Below are 23,355 nucleotides of genomic sequence, written 5' to 3'. Positions count from 1 at the left end.
GAAATTCAAGTATAGCCTAATTTGCAATCACTAAAAACCAACCAATTAATCAAAAACGAACGCTGTTTCACTACGGATACAATTATGTTAGCTACTGTAACACATGTATACAATAACCTTAACTCCGCCCCAACTCGCAATCTGATCGGCTGTGTGGCGTGTTTTGGATTGTTGTGACTGGAGAATGGAGCCATCTTGTTTTATTTCTGTCCTGGAATACATTGGGCAGGCCGAACGAAAAACAGGGCTTTCGAATAATGATGTAGCTAGTTAGTGCGCTTGCTAACAATATTGCATATATTAGTATGTTTAGTGCTTCCACCACTCTAAATGTATTTGAATGACTAGTTACTGTCTTTGGCGTGTATTAGGGTCAAAGCAAACGCGTTGGTTCAGGTGTCAGTTTATTTTATTTCTGAGTAGAGGAGTTACTATGAATGGAGGATAAATGTTGCCAAAGGCTGACAGCAGCAGTTACGTTCTCCTCTCTCTTCTCTTCGTCCTCACATTAACAGACCCACCACGGGCAGGTAAGACCGATGAAATGCAATTGGTTGTAATTTGTCACAATGTCGGATCTTAGTATACCGGTGAGCTATGGTAGGCCTATTTGCACGGGAATTTAGTTAGTGTAGATGGCGTTTGTAATTTATCACGGGTCTTAATTTATGCTGCTGGCTAGCCACTTACTGCGTAGCTAACAAACGTTAACGTTAATTATTTTAGCAAAAAAAAGGTATTATATGGGGATATGGTTAAATATTGAGCTGTAAGTTAGCTACATTTTGCAGCTCCAGCGTCGGTGTGGCTCGTTGTAAACTAGCCTGCTGAACGTTTTTAGTATTGTGCAGTTTTAGCTAACTAACATTACTAGCTACGTGAAATTGGGGTGCTCCACGTTATTTCTAGAACCCAGTACTACTAACGTTAGTTACTAGCTAGTTCACCAGTAATTTAGCCGATTAAACTCAACTCCAGGATGCGATGGAGTTGAGCGGCAACTAGTGTTGGCGGACTGGAGCTCCGACGTTACATACAATTACGTTTTTATCCAAAACTACTGATTTCAGCATCCGAAGAATAGCCCACAATTACACACGACATTGATCGGCGTAATTGCGGGCCATTCCTTGGGTAGCTTATGTGATGTCGGAGCTCCAGTCCGCCTACCCCATTCATAAATGCGGTAAAGAGGTCAATTGAAGTCAACACAAACAATGGAAAGATCCTCAATCTCCTCTTGCCCCCCAGCAAAATGAACCTACATTTAGGCAAATGTTTGTGTATTTCACACTGTTGATGTAAACATCGGAGTGTCGTGCTTGTATGAATGTCAACCCGAATACATGTTCATGTCATCGTTTTTGTCCACGCTTGTGTAATTTATGACCATTAGAGGGGGTTACTCGACAAGCCATTTGTTTTACTGTTACAAACTCATACTATTTGTGCAACTAAACAATCAACTGCATTGCAGTTGAAAACGACTTTGACTACCACCACTGATTTCTGTATACCACTAGTTTAATACGCCTATTGACGGCAGTATCTTCTGACCGGGAGTGTTTTGTTAAGAGCCCTGACTCTTGCTCTAAACATTAACACGCATTGCTTGTTTTGTAAACATAAGGAACGTGTCCTTTATATAAGCGAGAATTTAGGGAGGGGGGATTGAAATTATGTCGATGTGATATGAAAGTAGAGGGATTTATGTTTTTAGAACCGTACCACAATTGAGTCGGATTCACGTTTCGATGGTTGTTTGGCTGTTTTTTGACGTTTGGAGCCAATTCGCCTTAAAACAGAACATGTTGTTAACAAGCTGCATTTCAGCTAGAAAGCAGATGGGTTAGTTGACAACGTCATGATAACGTTGTGCGCGCTTCCATTGGGCATACGTCAGCGTGTTGAGATTCTGGATGGCCGATTGTTAGCAAAAATGATAAACTGCCATTTGGGGGAATTGTAAGTGGCTAGTTTGATAATGTTATTGAAACTGTCAATGCTAAAATTATCTAGAGAGTTAGTTGCTGGTTAGCTATCAAATTGCATTAGTCACATGCGCCGAATACAACATGTGTAGGTAGACTTTACAGTGAAATGCTTACTTACTTAACTAACAATGCAGTCAACAAAAAAATACAGATAAGAAGAGAAAAGTAACAAGTAATTAAATAGCAGCAGTGAAATAGCAATGTATTTGAGACAAGTGGTCATTGTGCAATTTTGTTTTGTTTTTCAATAAACATTGGAGACGAATTATATTTTACACGTTAACAATCTAAGCAAACCCTGTCTGTTTTGCCACATAATTGCGCGCGTGTCGGTTTTGTTGCTAAACAACCAACCCATCTACATGCACGAAGTTTCACCAGAGCTAGGTAAGCCAGCAAACGTTAGCTTGCTAAGTCGCAGGAGCAACAAAAGACTGGGCCAAATGTTGTTTTACGTTAGATATAGATCTAATGTTGTGGCGTTAGTTAATCGGATTTTAAATCTAACTGAAATACGAAGAAGCATTGTATTAGCTGCTACTCAATTTGCATTGACCTTTAGTTTGCATCAACCTTCCGGTTACTGGCCCAGTGCTCTAACCACTACCCTACTGCTCCGCCAAACTGTGTTATCTCCTTGAACCCATGCACTGATTTGGGGTATTATTGCCTTTTGCACACTTGTGAAATGTAGAGGGCTCTCATGATCCTCATGAAATGCCTAGTTTGTGTCGTTGAATAAAAGCAATGGCACAAATGGTGTAACTTTTTGAGTATTGTTGGCCCAGAGCGCATCTATGGTCATTGACTGGAGATTAGCCTCCTCTGTCAGTATAGTACGTGTTCAGATGGCAATGGGTCCGCCCTGTGTGGGGGTTAACCTCTAAAAACCGGCGGGGGGGTTTCTTCTCAGCTAACATATGGAATTGTTTTAGGATGGTCATACCATGCATCATTTAAATATTTGATTTGGATTTTTAGAACCCCTTTAGCTATAAAATAAAATAAAAAATATATCAATATTTTTGGTTAAAATATTGAAATTGGCATTTACTACTATAGCCTATAGAAATGTGTAACAGGGTTATATTGGTGATTCCCCTTGCCACTTTATTGTTAAGCCAATGGGTTTTTGGTTTGAGTTTGTCTTGCCTTCACCTACTCAACATGGCATCTTATTGGCTGGTTTGCGTAGCTTGCTTGCGAGGGGGGATGTTCCAGTTAGAATCGTCCCAGTGAACAAGCACCAAACCAGCGGTAAGTTGTTGGTTGCAAAGCACCGTACGTCAAAAGTGATTTTATGCTCTCAAGTGATGATTTATATCAAATAGTTCGTAAATGTTATTCAAACATCACACATAAGATGCAGGGGTTTTTGGAGAATATTTGTTGTGCATTTTGTTGTAGAGAATTCTCGCCAGTATTAGCTAGCAACTTACTGTGTCTGGTAGGGGGGGTTTCATATATTTTGTACAGTGCGTGAGTGCAGAGTTGGATGGTGAGACGGGCATGGCATGACGTGCAATTTTGTGTCGTTCTTATCAGGTACATTGTTAAAAATATATTGTATATTGTAATTGTATTATTTTGGTAACTGCCCCAGTGAACAAGCACCAAACCAGCGTGCGTGAGTGCAGAGTTGGATGGTGAGACGGGCATTGCATGACGTGCAATTTTGTGTCGTTCTTATCAGAATAAAGCTACATGACTGGTGCTACATATTGGAGTTCCGTGTCGATGACTGATGTACACAACGCAAGAAGAGTACTGTTACAAATGCATTGAATAACACATTCATGGATTTACTGTACAGTATTTATCTTCTCTTTACTGTCAACTTGTGACCCCAATTGTGGTTTGTAACTACTGTGATTTCCCATTGCAGAAATGCAGCTACAGATTTGTAATCCCTTCAAAATACTTAATAAACAAAGGTGATGTCATTAAAGACACAAATTGATTGATCTGCCTTCACCTTAGGAGGAGAGGGTTTATAAAATATCTTAAAGATACAGTGCATTTGGAAAGTTTCCTTTTTCCTCATTTTGTTACATTACAGTCTTTTTCTAAAATTGATCAAATAAATGTTTCCCTTCAGTCTACACCCAATACCCCATAATGACAAAGCAAAAACAGGTTTGACATTTTTTGCAAATTTATTATAAAAAACAACACATACCTTATTTACATAAGTATTCAGACCTTTTGCTATGAGACTCAAAATTGAGCTCAGGTCTATCCTGCTTCCATTGATCATCCTTGATGTTTCTACAACTTGATTGGAGTCCACCTGTGGTGAATTCAATTGATTGGACATGATTTGGAAAGGCACACACCGGTCTATATAAGGTCCCACAGTTGACAGTTCATGCCAGAACAAAAACCAAGCCATGAGGTCAAATGAATTGTCTGTAGAGCTCTGAGACAGGATTGTGTCAGGCACAGATCTGGGAAGGGTGCCAAAGAAATTATGCATGATTGAAGGTCTCCAAGAACACAGTGGCCTCCATCATTCTAAAATGGAAGAAGTTTGGAACCACCAAGACTCTTCCTAGAGGTGGCCGCCCAGCCCAACTGAACAATCATGGGAGAAGAACCTTGGTCAGAGAGCTAACCAAGAACCCAATGGTCACTCTTGACAGAGCTCTATAGTTCCTCTGTGGAGATAGAAGAACAACCATCTCTCAGCACTCCACCAATCAGGCTTTTATGGTAGTGGCCAGACGGAAGCCACTCCTCAGTAAAAGGTACATGACAGCCCGCTTGGAGTTTGCCAAAAGGCACCTAAAGGACTCCCAGACCATGAGAAACAAGATTTAACTGTTCTGCCTGAATGCCAAGTGTCATGTTTGGGTGAAGCATGGTGGTGGCAGCATCATGCTGTGGGGGATGTTTTTCAGCGGCAGGGACTGGGTGACTAGTCAGGATCGAGGGAGAGATAAACGGAGCAAAGTGCATAGAGATCCTTGATGAAAGGCCCTGAGCGCTCTGGAGCAGGTTAAGACTGGGGCGACGGTTCACTTTTCAACAGGACAACAACCCAAAGCACACAGCCAAGACAACACAGGAGTGGTCTCTGAATGTCCTTGAGTGGCCCAGCTCAATCAGCCATCTCTGGAGAGACCTGAAAATAGCTTTGCAGTGACGCTCCCCATCCAACCTGACAGAGTTTGAGAAGATCGGCAGAGAAGAATGGGAGAAACTCCCCAAATACAGGTGTGCTAAGCTTGTAGTGACATACCCAAGAAGACTCGATGCTGTAATCGCTGCCAAAGTAATGAGTACTCATGTAAATGTCATATTTTTTAAAATATGCATTTGCAAATGTAAAAAACAAGTTATTTGTCATTGGGTTTTGTGTGTTGATTGAGGATTTATTATATATTATTAAAAAACAACTATTTAATCCATTTTTAGAATAAAGGCTGTGTAACAATAAAATGTGGAAAACATCAAGGGGTCTGAATTTTCGATTGCACTGTATATGCCTTAATTAAAAAAGTAGACTCATCTTTCATTTCTCATGGGACCTTTTACATGGAAATCCTCATACATTTCTAAAGTGAAAAATCTGCAACTCCGCGTAATTCTCTTTTTGTAGTCTTGCCCTGTAGTGTAAAGTTGCACTGGTCATGCTTTTGGCCAATGTACGTTTTTGTTGCCATATGTGGAGATGAGCTAAGCTATACCTTTTTGTTAACACAATCAATTTTTTATTTATTTATTTTATATATATATATATTTTTTTTAAATCTCACCAAGTAGCCTAACAATTACTTAGGTTCCCTGTTGTTGCCTTGAAACATTTTCTTTTTAAAAACATAAATCATCACCTGTTTAAATTGCAAGTAGTGTAAGAAGCTATTCTTTACTTCCAAAACCTCAATGTTTTCATTCAGGAGCTGGGTGAGAGAAGGGTGGTATTGGCTGACTTGCTTAGTTGTGAATAGCCTACATCCCAACCCAGGCTATATTCTATGCTTGCATTTAAACTGGATGCTTTTGCTAATTGACTTTTTTTAAAGCAATCAGTGACATTGTTGTAAAGGTGGGTGATCCCAAATTGTCCTGGTCCCATTTGGGTCAACTCAAATATATTTTTTTAGTAGATGTCATCTCCATTAGCTATACATCTTTTGCATTTAAAATGCATATGACAGAATATCTCTCAGTACATTGCATAAATGTGTATCCCCCTTCACAAGCTTGATGTTGGGTGAGTCCCCTTTCCTATGCAAAGAAACACAACTAGATATGTTATGCACTAGCATGCAATGTCAATGAGAGATATATTTGATGCAACATGTATTGTCATTGACTAAAAAAATATGTTTTTGTACCCTTATACTAGCTAGCTGGGGGAGTCTAGACCCAGAGGCAGTCTGTTCTGCAAATTGGTTCTGCATGCCTTCTTGACTTGGATACAATGTGTTGTCCATGCATTTGTGCATGCACACACTGGTTACTGTCACAGTTCTCTTGCTAGCTAAATTAGCTAGCTCATCAACCAGTATGTACTTCGCGATTTCCGCACAATGGCACTAATTATGCCTTGAATCTCAGTGACCTCCCTGTCACCATTAGTCATCTAGCTAGCCGTTAGCCATCTTAGTTGCATCGGTTTCCATTGGACTAGAGCTTGCTAGCTAGTTATCATGTATCAGCCTATGCTGACTAGCGTCGCTAGCATGCTAACGTTAGCAAGCTGGCTAATGTCAATACACTTAGTTGTGGGTCTGCAAAATCAAGGCCAATGGTACTGAACTTATGACATACTGTTTCGACATTGTAGTGGCTATTGATGTTTTGGCTCATCCTTTATAACTACTGCTGTACATACTGTCTATAAACACAATTTATATAGTGTACCAGTCAAAAGTTTGGACACCTACTCATTCCAGAGTTTTTCTTTATTTTCACTATTTTCTACATTGTAGAATAATAGTGAAGACATCAAAACTGTGAAATAACACACAGAATCATGTGCAGTCGTGGCCAAAAGTTTTGAGAATGACACAAATATTATTTTTCAAAGTCTGCTGCCTCTGTGTCTTAGATATTTTTGTCAGATGTTACTATGGAATACTGAAGTATAATTACAAGCATTTCATAAGTGTCAAAGGCTTTTATCGACAATTACATGAGGTTGATGCAAAGAGTCAATATTTGCAGTTTTGACCCTTCTTTTTCAAGACCTCTGCAATCCGCCCTGGCATGCTGTCAATTAACTTCTGGGCTGCATTCTGACTCATGGCAGCCCATTTTTGCATAATCAATGCTTGGGGTTTGTCAGAATTTGTGGGTTTTGTTTGTCCACCCGCCTCTTGAGGATTGACCACAAGTTCTCAATGGGATTAAGCTCTGGGTGTTTCCTGGCCATGGACCCAAAATATCCATGTTTTCTTCCCCGAGCCACTTAGTTATCACTTTTACCTTATGGCAAGGTGCTCCATCATGCTGGAAAAGGCATTGTTCGTCTCCAAACTGTTCCTGGATGGTTGGAAGAAGTTTCTCTCGGAGGATGTGTTGGTACCATTCTTTATTCATGGCTGTGTTCTTAGGCAAAATTGTGAGTGAGCTCTCTTCCTTGGCTTGAGAAGCAACCCCACACATGAATGGTCTCAGAATGCTTTACTGTTGGCATGACACAGGACTGATGGTAGTACTCACCTTGTCTTCTCCGGACAAGCTTTTTTCCGGATGCCCCAAACAATCGGAAAGGGGAAGAGAAAATGACTTTACCCCAGTCCTCAGCAGTCCAATCCCTGTACCTTTTGCAGAATATCAGTCTGTCCCTGATGTTTTTCCTGGAGAGAAGTGGCTTATTTGCTGCCCTTCTTGACATCAGGCCATCCTCCAAAAGTCTTCGCCTCACTGTGCGTGCAGATGCACTCACACCTGCCTGCTGCCATTCCTGAGCAAGTTCTGTACTGATGGTGCCCCGATCCCGCAGCTGAATCAACTTTAGGAGACGGTCCTGGCGCTTTTTGGAATTTCTTGGGCGCCCTGAAGCCTTCTTTACAACAATTGATGGTTAAATGGTTGATTTAGGTGCCCTTTTTGTGCAAAGCAATGATGACTGCACGTGTTTGATTCCAAGCACCACCCTCCTTTTGAGGCTTCTAGTATGTTATTCAAACTCAGTCAGCATGACAGAGTGATCTCCAACCTTGTCCTCATCAACACTCGCACCTGTGTAAACGAGAGAATCACTGACATGATGTCAGCTGGTCCTTTTGTGGCAGGGCTGAAATGCATTGGAAATGTTTTTGGGGATTCAGTTCATTTGCATGGCAAAGAGGGACTTTGCAATTAATTGCAACTCATGTGATCACTCTTCATAACATTCTGGAGTATATGCAAATTGCCATCATACAAACTGAGGCAGCAGACTTTAAAAATGAATATTTGTGTTTCTCAACTTTTGGCCACGACTGTAGTAACCCAAAACAAGTGTTAAAATATATGTTATATTCTTCAAAGTAGCCATCCTTTGCCTTGATGACAGCTTTGTACACTTGGCATTCACTCAATCAGCTTCATGAGGTAGTCCACCTGGAATGCATCTTAATTTAAAGGTGTGCCTTGTTAATTTGTGGAATTTCTTTCCTCAGTGCATTTGATCCAATCAGTTGTGTTGTGACAAGGTAGTGGTGGTATACAGAAGATTGCCCTATTTGGTAAATCATGGCAAGAACAGCTCAAATAAGCAAAGAGAAATGACAGTCCATTAGTTTGACTGACCTTCATGTCTTAATCTGGAAAAATTCAAGAACGTTGACAGTTTCTTCAAGTGCAGTCGCAAAAACTATCAAGCGATATGATGAAACTGGCTTTCATGAGGATCGTCACAGGAAAGGAAGACCCAGAGTTACCTCCGCTGCAGAAGATGAGTTCATTAGTTACTAGCCTCAGACAATGCAGCCCAAATAAATGCTTCACGGAGTTCAATTAACAGACACAGCTCAACATCAACTGTCAGAAGAGACTGTGAATCAGGCCTTCATGGTCAAATTTCTGCAAAGAAACCACTACTAAAGGACACCAATAAGAAGAGACTTGTATGGGCCAAGAAACACAAGCAATCAACATTAGACCATTTGAAATCTGTCCTTTGGACTGATGAGTCCCAATTTGAGATTTTTGGTTCCAGCTGCTGTGTCTTTTGTGAGACGCAGAGTAGGTGAACAGATGATCTCTGCATGTGTAGTTCCCACTGTGAAGCCTGGAGGAGGCGTTGTGGGGGTGCTTTGCTTGTGACACTGTCTGTGATTTATTTAGAATTCGAAGGCACACTTAACCAGCATGGCTACCACAGCATTCTGCAGCGATACACCATCCCATATAGTTTGGGCTTAGTCCCACTGTCATTTTGTTTTTCAACAGGACAATGACTCAACACACCTCTTGGTTGTGTAAGGGCTATTTGACCAAGAAGGAGAGTGATTGAGTTGTGCGTCAGATGATCTGGTCTCCACAATCACCCGACCTCAAAAGAGGTTTGGAATTAGTTGGACTGCAGAGTGAAGGAAAAGCAGCCAACAAGTGTTCACAATATGTGGGAACTCCTTCAAGACCTGTTGAATAGCATTCCAGGTGAAGCTGGTTGAGAGCATGCCAAGAGTGCAAAGCTGTCAAGGCAAAGGGTGGTTACTTTGAAGAATCTCAAATATAAAAAACATTTTGATAACACTTTTTTTTGGTTAGTACATGATTCCATGTGTGGTTTTGATGTTTAACCCATTATTCTACAATCTATGCCCTCACGAATCATCAAAAAAGCAAAGCGTCAATACAGGATTCAAATTGAATCCTACTGCACCGGCTTTGACGCATGTCAGATGTGGCAGGGCTTCAAAACTATTACAGACTACAAAGGGAAACCCAGACGCGAGCTGCCCTGCCCATTGATGCGAGCCTACCAGACAAGCTAAATGCCTTTTTATGCTCGCCACGAGGCAAGAAACACTGTAGCAAGCATGAGAGCACCAGCTGTTCTGGATGACTGGCTACCCCTGAGCGTTATCACACAATGTGAACAAAACATTTTAAACAGGTCAACATGCACAAAGCCGCTGGGCCAGATGTATTACCAGTATGTGTACTCAAAGCATGCGTGGACCAACTGTCAAGTGTCTTCACTGACATTTTCAACCTCCCCCTGACCGAGTCTGTAATACATACATGTTTCAAGCAGACCACCATAGTGCCCAAGGAAGCGAAGGTAACCTGCCTAAATGATTACCGCCCCGTGGCACTCACGTCGGTAGCCATGTAGTGCTTTGAAAGGCTGGTCATGGCTCACATCAACAGCTTCCTCCCCTAGATCCACTCCAATTCGCATATAGCCTCCACAGATGATGCAATCTCAATTGCACTGAACATTGCCCTTTCTCACCTGCACAAAAGGAACACCTACATGAGAATGCTGTTCATTGACTACAGCACAGCGTTCAACACCATAGTGCCCACGAAGCTCCTAACTAAACACCTCCCTCTGCAACTGGATCCTGGGCTGCCCGCAGGTGGTAAGAGTAGGCAACAACACGTCTGCCACGCTGATCCTTAACACTGGGGCCCCTCAGGGGTGTGTACTTCGTGTACTTCCCTCCTGTATTCCCTGTTAACCCACAACTGCGTGGCCACCCACAACTCCAATACCATCATTAAGTTTGCTGACGACACAATGGTAGGCCTGATCACCGACAACGACGGCCTATAGGGAGGACGTCAGTGAACTGGCAGTGTGGTGCCAGGACAACAACTTCTCCCTCAATGTGAGCAAGACAAAGGAGCTGATCATGGACGACAGGAAAAGGTGGGCCAAACAGGCCCCCATTAACATCGACGGGACTGTAGCGGAGCAGGTTGGGAGCGGCAAGTTCCTTGGCGTCCACATCACCAATGAACTATCGTGGTTGAAACACACCAAGATAGTCATGACGTGGGCACAACAAAACCTTTTCCCTTCAGGAGACTGAAAATATTTGGCATGGATCCTCAGATCCTCAAAAGGTTCTACAGCTGCACCATTGGGAGCATCCTGACCGGTTGCATCACCACCTGGTATGGCAACTGCTCGGCATCTGACCGTAAGGCACTATAAAGGGTAGTGCATCTGGCCCAGTACATCACTGGGGCCAAGCTTCCTGCCATCCAGGACCTACAGTGGGGCAAAAAAGTATTTAGTCAGCCACCAATTGTGCAAGTTCTCAAGTTTCACCCTAATTTGCAAATAAATTAATTAAAAATCCTACAATGTGATTTTCTGGATTTCTTTTTCTCTTCTCATTTTGTCTGTCATAGTTGAAGTGTACCTATGATATAAATTACAGACCTTATCTTTTTAAGTGGGAGAACTTGCACAATTGGTGGCTGACTAAATACTTTTGCCCCACTGTATATAATAGGTGGTGTCAGAAGAATGCCCATACAATTGTCGGAGACTCCAGTCACCCAAGTTATAGACTGTTTTCTCTGCTACCCCACGCCAAGCGGTACCGATGCACCAAGTCTGGAACCAACAGGACCCTGAACAGCTTGTACTCCCAAGACATGAGACTGCGGAACAATTCATAAAATCGCCACTGGACAATTTACATTGACCCCCCCTTCCCTTTGTACTCTGCTGCTACCTGCTGTTTGGTTTTTACCTGTGCATAGTCACTTCGCCCACCTACATGTACAGATTTTCTCAACTAGCCCGTACCCCCGCACACTGACTCTGTTCCGGTGCCCGTATATAGCCTTGTTATTGTTATTCTTATTGTATTACCTTTTTTATTTTAGTCTACTTGGTATATAATTTTTTATTTTTGAACTGCACTGTTGGTTCAAATTTCTTAGGGCTGAGATCCCGTTAACGGGATCGATATGACAACAGCCAGTGAAAGTGCAGGGCGCCAAATTCAAAACAACAAATTTCATAATTAAAATTCCTCAAACATCTTATACCATTTTAATGGTAATATTGTTGTTAATCCCACCACGTTGTCCGATTTCAAATAGGCTGTACAGCGAAAGCACCACAAACGATTATGTTAGGTCAGCACCTATTCACAGAAAAACACAGCCATTTCTTTCAGCCAAAGAGTGGAGTCACAAAAATCAGAAATAGAGAGAGAATTAATCACTAACCTTTGATGATCTTCATCAGATGACACTCCTAGGACTTCATGTTACACAATACATGTAGCTTTTGTTCGATAAAGTTCATATTTATATTTTTAAAAATCTCAGTATACAATGGTGCGTTATGTTCAGTAGTTTCAAAAACATCCAGTGATTTTTGCAGAGAGACACATCAATTTACAGAAATACTCATTATAAATGTTGATGAAAATACAAGTGCTATACATGGAACTTTAGATACACTTCTCCTTAATGCAACCGCTGTGTCAGATTTCAAAAAAACTTTACGGAAAAAGCATAATCTGAGAATGGCACTCAGAACCCAAAACAGCCAGAGGAATATCTGCCATTTTGGAGTCAACAGAACATTAGAAAAAACACTATATATTCACTTACCCTTGATCTTCATCAGAAGGCACTCCCAGGAATTCCAGTTCGACAATAAATGACTGATTTGTTCCATAAAGTCCATCTTTTAGCCACTTGTTGTTAGTGTGTTCAGCCCAGTAATCCATCTTCATGAGGAGCGAGCACTTCGTCCAAACAAACTCGGAAAGTTCCGTTACAGGTCGTAGAAACAAGCCAAACGATGTATGGAATCAATCTTTCTGATTTTTAAACATAAATCATCAAGGTTCCAACTGGAGAATTTCATTGTCTGAAGAAAAGCACTAGAACGAGAGCAAACTGTCGGGAGCGCGCGTCACAAGCCTGAGACACCCTGCCAGACCACTGACTCAGAGCTCTCATGAGCCCCTCCTTTTTATAGTAGAATCCTCAAACCAGTTTATAAAGACGGATGACATCTAGTGGAAGCCCTAAGAAGTGCAACTTCATCCATATCTCACTGTGAATTCAATAGGGACTGGGTTGGAAATCGACCAACCTCAGATTTCTCACTTCCTGTTTGGATTTCTTCTCAGGTTTTTGCCTGCCATTTGAGTTATATTATACACAGACATCATTCAAACAGTTTTAGAAACTTCTGAGTGTTTTCTATCCAATAATACTAATAATATGCATATATTAGCATCTGGGACAGAGTAGGAGGCAGTTCACTCTGGGCACGCTATTCATCCAAAAGTGAAATGCTGCCCCCTATCCCAAAAATGTTAAGGGCTTGTCAGTAAGCATTTCACGGTAAAGTCTACACTTGTTGTATTTGGCGCATGTGGCACAAAGAAAAACCCTTGAAATTAGTAGACGTGTCCAAACTTTTGAATGGTACTGTATATGTACACCCCTTCAAATTAGTGGATTCAGCTACTTCAGCCACGTCTGTTGCTGATGGGAGTATAAAATCAAGAAACACAGCCATGCAATTTCCATAGACAAACATTGGCTGTAGAATAGTCCATACTGAAGAGCTCAGTGACTTTCAAAGTGGCACCGTCATAGGATTCTACCTTTCCAACAAGTCAGTTTGCCAAATGTCTGCTCTGCTAGAGCTGCCCCGGTCAACTGTGAATGCTGTTATTGTGAAGTGGAAATGCCTATGAGCAACAACTGCTCAGCCGCGAAGTGGGTAGGCCACACAAGCTCCCAGAATGGGGCCGGTGAGTTCTGAAAAAAAAAACGTCTGTCCTCGGTTGCAAATCTCACTGCCGAGTTCCAATCTGCCTCTGCTTGCAACGTCAGCACAATAACTGTTTGTCGGGAGAGTCATGAAATGGGTTTCCATGGCCAAGCAAACGCACAAAAGCCTAAGATCAGCATGTGCAATGCCAAGTGGTGTAAAGCTCGCCGCCATTGGACTCTAGAGCGGTGGAAACGCGTTCTCTGGTGTGATGAATCGCGCTTTCCCGTCTGGCTGAATCTGGATTAGGCGGCTGCCAGGAGAATGTTACCTGTTTGAAATGCGTACTGCCAACTGAAGTTTGGTGGAGGGTGAATAATGTTTTTTTTTTTCATGGTTTGGGCTAGGTGCCTTAGTTCCAGTGAAGGGAATTCTTAATGCTACATCATACAATGACATGCTAGACGATTCTGTGACTCCAACTTTAACAGTTTGAAGGACCTTTCCTGTTTCAGTATGACGATGCCCCTGTGCACAAAGCGAGCTCTACAGAAATGGTTTGTCGATCGACGTGGAAGAACTTGACTGGCCTGCATAGAGTCCTGACCTCAACCCCATCGAACACCTATGGGATGAATTGGAAAACCAACTGTGAGCCAGACCTAATCGCCCAACATCAGTACCTGACCTTACTAATGCTCTTGTGGCTGAATGGAAGCAAGTCCCCGCGCAATATCCAACTTCTATTGGAAATCCTTCCCAGAAGAGTAGAGGCTGTTTATAGCAGCAAAGGGGGGGGACCAACTCTATATTAATGCCCATGATTTTGGAATGAGATGTTCGATGAGGTGTCCATACTTTTGTACATGTAGTGTATATGGACTCTGACATTGCTCGTTCTGATGTTTCTTTCTTTTGGATTTGTGTGTATTGTTTTGTATTACTGTAATGTTGGAGCTAGAAACATAAGCATTCCACCACACCTGTGATAACATCTGCAAAATATGTGTACTCGCCCAATACATTTTGATTTGTGGTCCTTTGTAGCTCAGTTGGTAGAGCATTGAGCTTTTAACGCCAATACCACCAATATGTAAATTGTATGCACTCATGACTGTAAGTCGCTTTGCTAAATAGCTTAATATATTATGTGGTGGAACATTCCCAACTAGGAATGTGTTGAGATTTAAGGGGTTAGTTCATCAGAAATTGCTTTTTGTTTTGTTTCAGGTCCAAGGCTAGCTCTGGCAAGATTATTGTCAGGTAAGCAGCGTCTCCTCTGTTAGTGCAGTGTATCTGTAGGTCTGCCAGTCTCCAGCGATTTTGGGTTACTCTGTTCTATTCTCAGCTTGTGCCTATTTAATATTCCCATTCACAGCAGTGCTTTGTTTTTCCATTAACTTAGGTATTTTCTCTAACCAGTTTTTATGCAACATTTCGTTCAACAATACTGAACTACTTTCAAAGAATCCTTTTAGTCCAGTGCCTAGACGATCTGTTCAGTGCCATAGAGGGAAGAGTTTGTCTTTTTTCCCCTGCGTTCTTAGACAGCTGGGCCTAATACTCCCTCCTCACGGGAAAAACCCTGACAGGCAGCCCAGCCCCTATGCTGTCTCATGTTAATCACACATGCCACAGAGACGCTGACCCACTTAATACTGTCCCTGTGTTACTAATGGGTATAGGGGTAGACACTGTAAAATAAGGCTAGGCCTTGTTTTATTCTGATATATACTGATACTGATTTTTGTTCTGGCCCCTTTAGGCTAACTGATTTCTTTTATGGCCTTTTTTAAGATACTATGTTAGGCCCTAATGTATGTCCCTCATTTCTATTGTTTCTCATGTTTTTGTGAGTCTGTTTAAGTTGTTTCTATGCGCAGGTCTCAAAAACACTCAATGATAACCCCTGTTTGTTTAAGTGATAATGATAGTTGTTTTAATGTAGCTAATCTGTGTTATTTTAAGCACCAGACCTGAATTGAACTAAGTCTAAATACCTGAGGTATTGCTGCATTCCCTTCCAGATTTCCCCTTGATGCTTTATTTTATTCATTTGTTTCCTGGGAAGTTTTTATTCTAGAAAGCATCAGGTGCATTGTTAATGTAATGTGCATGATAAATGGTGAAAACCTTTTTTCTTATTTGTCTGTTAGTGACATGTCTCTGTAATAATACTAAAAGCTGTAAATGCTAAATCTTTCATTGACTTGTCTTTCAGTTCTTTACAATTGGTAAGCAGGTATGGGAGAGAATAAAAACTGTTGCAGTGAACATGTCATAACTACAGGGGGCACTGTGTTGTCTATCTTTAATCTGTGCTGTATTTCAGAACTGCGCTGCAGCCCTGGACAGTTTGCCTGCCGCAGTGGGAAGATGCAATGCATCCCCATGTCCTGGCAGTGTGACGGCTGGGCGGCTTGTGAGGACAAGAGCGATGAGTTGGACTGCCCCCGTGAGTGAAACATTTTACCCTGACTCCAAGCTGAACTCTGGTCCCTTTTCCAAACAATTAGGGCTGGGAATTGCCAGGGACCTCATGATACCATCATGATACTTGGGTGCCAATACGATAAGTATTGCGATTCTCAGGGTTCTATATTTATTGCGATTCGATACTGCAATTTGATGTTGCAAAAATTATGACTTACTATACAGTGCCTTCAGAAAATATTCACACCCCTTGACTTTTTCCACATTCTGTTGAGTTACAATTGCCACAAAATCGAATAAATGTTCAATTCTATGGCCTACATACAATACCCCATAATGTCAGTGTAATTCTTTTTTTTTTATTAATTAAAAAGGAAGTTAATAAATATTCAAACCTTTTGTTATGGCAAGCCTAAATAAGTTCAGGAGAAAAAAATTGTCTGAACATGTCACATAATAAGTTACATGGACTAAATTATTATTATTTAAAACAAATACAAATTGGAGTAAAAGTATCTGCCAAAATAGTATTGCGATATGTAACTATCGATTGATTTAGAAAACAACTTTCTAAATGTCAGGGGAAACGCCAAACTCATTCTGAGTAAACGTTTTCTCAACGCCTTTTATTGTGAGCTTTGTTGTTCTCTCTTGCGGAGATGGTTTGATATTGCAGTAGTAAGCGGTTGAAGGAAATCTTATTGTTTCCATTACTTAATTCCTGAATTGGCGCTGGTCCCTTGATCTCTGGATTGGGTTCACACACAGCATGTGACCTTCTATAACACGGCCATTTCTTTCATCTTGACTGTGTGCATATTACATTGTCTGATAAATGGTGGCAAAAGCAGTTAGAAATGGTTTTATGTGTATTTATTGTCATGGGAAAGAACTAGATATTTTTGCCATTGATGACCTGTGAATGGTCTAAATAAACAGTTTTCTTCCCCTTAATGAGAAGTCCCTTGTCAACAAACAAAGCTGTCTTCAGGTTTGTTATGAACTGCAGCCAGTCACCACAGTACATTCCTTCTATTTAAATACTGCCTCTTACTTCTCTCCCGTCCTCCCTTTCAGCCATGAAAGAGGAGACGTTTCACTTTGCCAATGGGTTTGGTAATGGGTTTGACCAAGTGGAAGATGTCATCGGTGTGGCCCAACCTGTGCGCTTTAACAGTAAGACCCACGTTTAACTCTCCCTCCATATGAACCCTTCACTCACTTTTCATCCCCAAAAATATTTGAATTTGTTGTTGCTAAAATAATCTATGGAAAGATTTGTTACTGGACATATTGTAGGAGCTCTAAAGTACCTTTCCCTTCCACAGAAAAGTGCCCTAGTGGGTGGCATCACTACGAGAAGACAGCCAGTTGTTACAAAGTGTACCTAAGGAATGAGAACTACTGGCAGGCTGTGGACACGTGTCAGAAAGTCAATGGCTCATTGGCGACCTTCGTCACCAACGAGGAACTGCAGTTCATCCTCAAGATTGAGGTGGATTTCGATGAGGAAGTGTGTGAGCGCAGAGACCAGTGCAAGTGAGTGTTTGCTAAGGATGTGTTGCATGAAGTAATAATGTTGAAATGAATGCCTGAAGACTGAAGCAGATTTTGTTACTGTACAGACTAATTTATTATTATTTAATCCACTTTCCACTTTGTTTCAGGTTCTGGGTGGGTTACCAGTATGTCATCACCAATCAGAACCATTCACTGGAGGGCCATTGGGAAGTGTCATATAAAGGTGGGTGCAGGCTTTGTTCATTTTAATTAAAGTATATTGTGCTTGAATCCCACTGAAAATGAGCTAAAGGGAGCAAATGCAACTCATTGTCATGCTCAAACAGCCATGATCAGTCAAAGCATTAAACCTGTATTTGGCTTACGATTCATCTGGTTCCTTTCTTTCACGGTTCCCTTACAGGGTCGATGCAGGTGTTCCTGCCGCCAGAGGGCCTGACTAACTTTGGAGAGGCATCTTCGACCCAGGACAACATCTTCTGTGCCCAGCTGCAGCGCTTTCAGATCAAGAGTATGAACGAACGCGGCCTTCACAGCTGGCATGCCGAGAACTGCTACAAGAAGTTCCCCTTCCTGTGCAAGAGGAGTATGTCTGCTCTCATCAAAACCAAATGACCTATGCAGCTTAACAGGAGGTCAAAGTAGCTTGATTGTAATAAGTGTAGATGCTCAGCTGAAACCTGGTTGTTTGAGTCATAAGATTCATGTAATTCTGTATCTAAAGCCTTGGGTGCTGTAATGCTTACCCAAGTCAGGGAAGTCCAGCATCCTTTGTTGTGTTAGTGTAGGTATAGTTATTGGTTGGTTTTAGTCTTAAACCTTTGATTGTCTTTAACAGGGCAGACATGTGTGGACATAAAGGACCAGGTGGTGACCGAGGGGTACTACTTCACCCCTAAGGGGGAAGACCCATGCCTGAGCTGCACATGTCACAACGGCGAGCCAGAGATGTGTGTGGCTGCGCTGTGCAATCGGCCAGAGGGCTGCAAGAACTTCGGCAAGGACCCCAAGGAGTGCTGCAAGTTCACCTGCCTGGACCGAGGTACTATCCAACTACTCACACAATTCCCTGAACAAAAACTAGAAACTATGGGTGTTGTGAATGTTTCACAGGGGGGAGCTCGAAATGTTGATCTCTTGTCCTGTCACGTTTTTCAACAATATTTGGCACTGTAATTTCAGGAGAGAGAATTCAGAAACACTTCAAATGTATAAAAATGTGGACCCTGTCTGTCTTTTAGAAGGCAGCAGCCTGTTTGACTCTATGGCCAGTGGGATGCGTCTGATCGTCAGCTGTATCTCCTCCTTCCTCATCCTCTCTCTGCTGCTCTTCATGGTGCACAGGCTCCGGCAGCGCAGACGCCAGCGCATCCAAACACTCCTTGGAGGTAACCATACATCATATAATCACACTCATACAAACAACGGGTGGCACCAAGTTTGCATTTTTTTTAAAAACCTTTATTTAACCAGGCAAGTCAGTTAAGAACAAATTGTTATTTACAATGACGGCCTACACCAGCCAAACTTGGACGATGCTGGGCCAATTGTGCTCTGCCCTATGGGACTCCCAATCCCTTCTGGAATAGCCCTGTTTGGCTTTTAAACACAGGGAACGGAACGCCTCTCCTAATCACTCTGTACTTGCCTCTAGCCTGTCTCTGGTACGTCAGTGTATTCAAATGTGTATGCGTTTTAGTAGTAAAACCTAATCAACATCGTTGAATGATGATTGTTTGGGTTTAATTGGTCTCACTCAGACTTTCTCTTTTCTCTCGCTCTCTATCCTCAGTTCACCATTTCAACCTTGGGCGGCGAGTCCCAGGCTTTGACTACGGCCCGGACGCTTTTGGCACTGGCCTCACTCCCCTGCACCTCTCTGATGATGGAGAGAGAGGTGCATTTCATTTCCAGGAACCTCCCCCTCCCTACGCTGCCTATAAATACCCTGACATCCAGCACCCAGATGACCCCCCTCCTCCCTACGAAGCCTCCATCAACCCCGACAGCGTCCTCTATGTGGACCTCGGTAGGACACCACCCTGTGCTGTTAATGTGTTTTCCTCACTTTCTGTGAAAGCAGTTGATTTTTTTTTTCTAGATTCACATACTAGGTTGAGTATCTTAACTGTTTCTGAACCCTGTCATCACTGTTCTCGTTGTTCTCAACAGCACGCCATGGAGTTCAGATGATCCCTAGTCAGATGAGGGACGTGGTAGATGCCATGACAGACGCCCCAGCGCCACCTGTCCCTGTGCCAATGTCCTCCCAGGAGCGGGAGGACTCCATGGACAGCAGCACCCTCCTGGTGGGGCCTGACACCCCCACAGACAGCCACACCCCTGACTCCATGCCTGTAGACTGCAGCAACAGCTCCTCCCTCAGCACCGTGGTATAGGACTAAGGGGGGCGGGGAGCTGCTCCCGCCTGGACCCACACTTTGAGAGAGGAGGGCAGTGGCAGACTGGTCTATCACATGGGGTCTGTTAGTTAGAAGAGACTGGGATGGGATGGAAAAAAAACAGTGTAGAGACGGTATCAGGGTAGACTGAAGGACCAGTCCACTTCTTGAGGTGTGAGGAAAATCGGACTGGTGTGTTTCTTGATCAGGTGAACTGAAACCAAGTGGGTGTTTGTCAGAAACGTAACCTCTACAGTTGAACATAAATGCAGTGGATCAGACCGCTTTTGTATAGGTGAATGCAGATGGATGAGTAAGGCAATCAAATGGATCTGGAAGACTGACTGTACAGACAAGACACACTACACCAGGCTGAGCTACTGCTTTTAGTTTTCATTGGACAAACCTTTTGAATTATTTGGTTTGTTTGAGCTTCATGCTCAAGATTTCCCCCAATATAAACACTCCCTCAGGCATTACACCAGGTAATAATGAAGGGGGAGGTAGATGGTTCCACTTCAGCTTAAGTCCTTTGCGCTTCTTAATTTGCATCCTACTGCTTATGTCCTGGAGGCGGAGGCAGAACTTGGATTGTCAGTTATTGACCATGACTCTGCTCTCTCTCCAAAGTCTCCATGAATTAAATACATTGTTTTCCTATCCCATGCATTGCCTCTGAACTTGGATTTTTGCCCTCTCCAATGAATCTGATATGCTAAGACGTCTTCGAGATTGATAGCGCAATGGTAAATAGCACAATGAGAGGTTCTTCTACACGAGGTTTTTCAGCCTTGCAGAAATATTTAGGTATGGTTATTGTTAGCTCCAGCTTACACACTGCTATGTATTGATGAGGTAAATGCTACAACTTTTACAAGAATCTTGCAACAATATTGTATTTTGTTCATGAGTTTTTGTTGAAGTAGATGTCCATTGGTTGAGTATTGTCCTTTTCTTGGGTAAGAAATGGGCTGGGAATTGTTGGGACCTGAACATAGATGATGGGTCCCTCATGTTAGTCAATGAGTTCACCACATGAAAGAGAATGTCACTGGTGAGTGAGAATTAAGGTTAGAGCTTCATGTGTAGCTTGTAGCAATGGTTACTTGCTGTTTTGTACCCAATGAAATGTGTAAAAGTAAACTTATTTAGATGGTGTTCTTTTCATTAAATCATATTAACGATTAATACTAAATTCATTGGTAAAACAATCTGTTGCTTGACTGCGTATGTGTGAGTGTATGTATGCACACGTATATAACATTTACATTTAAGTCATTTAGCAGACGCTCTTATCCAGAGCGACTTACAAATTGGATATAAAACAAACTTTGTTTTTCAACATTTTGCACATCACCTGTTTGCCAAGTAGCTCTGTGCATTTGCTTTCAATGTCATGAAGTATTTTAAAACTGAATATATTTAGCAAGCAACAGATAACGTGGGGAAGTGTAACAATCATCAATTGTGTCATTTTTGGAAGCTGCCACCGGATTCACTGTAATATATTTTCTTGGCAATGTACATTGTCAGCTCAGTGTATTTTAGTTTGACTATAACTGGGCAAAGGTGATATGACATTGGAGGTTTACCTGGTTAGGTTCTAATTAGCATATATGGCATTGGGTGGCCAACTCCCTTTCTCATGTTTTATGATAAAGACGGACAAGGAAAGTCTAATGTAGTAAACAAAAAAACATAGGAAAGCCACATAATTTGTCCCCATTGTGACTCAAGGTGTGAAGTCCTGTGAGAGCCCTGTTCAGTTATTCTGTTGTGCTTGTTCACCTGTAGAGTTGAAAGGCCAAAGGACTTAGAAGGCTACGATGGCAGGCCTATGAAAGCACAAACACCCCTATCAGGGTTTTGGAACTACTTTGGTCTTTGCCCTTACCAGCCAGGATCTACAAAGCATGGTAATCTATTTGGCTGAAGTCGATCACCAGCAGCACTGAAATTGGGGGGAAGATCCGCCTTGAGAATCACAGGTGTGTGTGTGTGTGTGTGTGTGTGTGTGTGTGTGTGTGTGCACTGTTTATGTACAGATGAATGTAGCATTGCATCGTAATTTTTTACATTTTCTTCGGTAGGTCTTAAATTGATTTTTGTATTTGTTTTCAACATAGACAATCCTTTTGTGGATTATCCAAGGAAATGATGTTATGATTTGTAAAAAAAAAGTGTTTATCGTAAACTTGGTGTTCATGTATGGGGGATGGTGTTTGGGAATCAGATCTCTCCATCTTTGGACTCCCGAGTGATGCAGTGGTCTAAGGCACTACAGACACCCTGGTATCACAACCGGCCGTGATTGGGAGTCCCATAGGGCGGCGCACAGTTGGCCCAACGTCGTCCGGGTTTGGCTGGTGTAGGCCGTCAGTAAAGAATACATTCTTATTTACAATGACTTGCCTTTTTAAATTTAATAAATAATCATCTTTGGTGTGAGTGTGTTTTCAGCTTGTAGGACCTACAGTACATGTTTTAGTAGAGGCATGATGAGAGAACAGAATTCTAATTTTCATCTTGGCCCAGGTTTAGCGTACAGATGCTTGCCTACAGGTTGATGTAGATGCATGCATTGGAACCCCTGCTGCATTTACACAAGTTGATTTGCTATCGATAGTCACAATGGTGGTGTGAAAAAATAACTTTCAATGTGTTATAAAATGCAATAGCTGATATTTTATTTCATAGCTTTTAAATTGTAATTGTTTGCTTCTTTTGCAGGGGTCTCTGTTTTTCTGAGGTTGAGGTACATCTAATTAAATGCCAAATAAACTGTTCCATGAAGGATAGCTGCCTGTTGTGTGTTAGGCCTGTAGTGGTAGCAGAACACTTGAGACCATAGGATAAATAGGCCTACCTATACAAGCCTATAGGTCTTGGCATATGTCAAGGAAATCCCTCAGCCATTGTGACCAAATATCAGGGGATTAAGATGAGATGTGAAAATCCCTAAACACTGAGATGTGTGTTGCTGATGAAGAAGGGGAGCCCTGGAAGCTGTTAAGGAATTGAAATCTACATCTTGGCAGTGATGCTGAAACAAAAGACGTAAGATTTATTAGTCAGACCATATCAAGCATCAGCAGCCTATTACATCATACATCTGCATCTGAGTGGGACAGAAGGTATCCCCCCCCTTTAAGATTTAGATGCACTATTGTAAAGTGACTGTTCCACTGGATGTCATAAGGTGAATGCACCAATTTGTAAGTCGCTCTGGATAAGAGCGTCTGCTAAATGACTTAAATGTAAATGTAAGGTGGATTTTAGGCCTATCCACATACCGTATACCTGTCTCTTCCTTCGACAGGTGCCCTTTTAGAGGCAGACCACTTGGCAAGGATATATA

At 42.0% G+C, this 23,355-nt stretch overlaps 1 protein-coding gene across 3 annotated transcripts; it reads left to right on the top strand.

Annotated features, from left to right (window-relative positions):
- Positions 1 to 154: 154 nt before the first annotated feature.
- On the top strand, positions 155 to 21,185 carry LOC123999600 (integral membrane protein DGCR2/IDD-like). 3 transcript variants are annotated; one of them, XM_046305517.1, is made up of 11 exons: positions 155 to 530; positions 14,872 to 14,904; positions 15,974 to 16,096; positions 17,152 to 17,250; positions 17,403 to 17,613; positions 17,742 to 17,818; positions 17,999 to 18,181; positions 18,434 to 18,637; positions 18,840 to 18,983; positions 19,388 to 19,624; positions 19,768 to 21,185. In XM_046305517.1, exons 1-11 carry the CDS (start codon positions 449 to 451, stop codon positions 19,992 to 19,994), a joined length of 1,620 nt encoding a protein of 539 aa, XP_046161473.1. In that variant the 5' UTR covers positions 155 to 448; the 3' UTR covers positions 19,995 to 21,185. The 3 variants fall into 3 exon arrangements, with proteins under 3 accessions (XP_046161473.1, XP_046161472.1, XP_046161474.1); XM_046305516.1 differs by having other exon boundaries at positions 156 to 530; positions 18,837 to 18,983; XM_046305518.1 differs by lacking the exon at positions 14,872 to 14,904 and having other exon boundaries at positions 156 to 530; positions 18,837 to 18,983.
- Positions 21,186 to 23,355: the final 2,170 nt, after the last annotated feature.

This window comes from Oncorhynchus gorbuscha, linkage group LG16 (genome assembly GCF_021184085.1).
Source record: "Oncorhynchus gorbuscha isolate QuinsamMale2020 ecotype Even-year linkage group LG16, OgorEven_v1.0, whole genome shotgun sequence".
Classification (NCBI taxonomy): domain Eukaryota; kingdom Metazoa; phylum Chordata; class Actinopteri; order Salmoniformes; family Salmonidae; genus Oncorhynchus; species Oncorhynchus gorbuscha.
The sequence above is the reverse complement of the archived record's forward strand: the minus strand, read 5'-3'. Positions and strand labels throughout refer to the sequence as shown.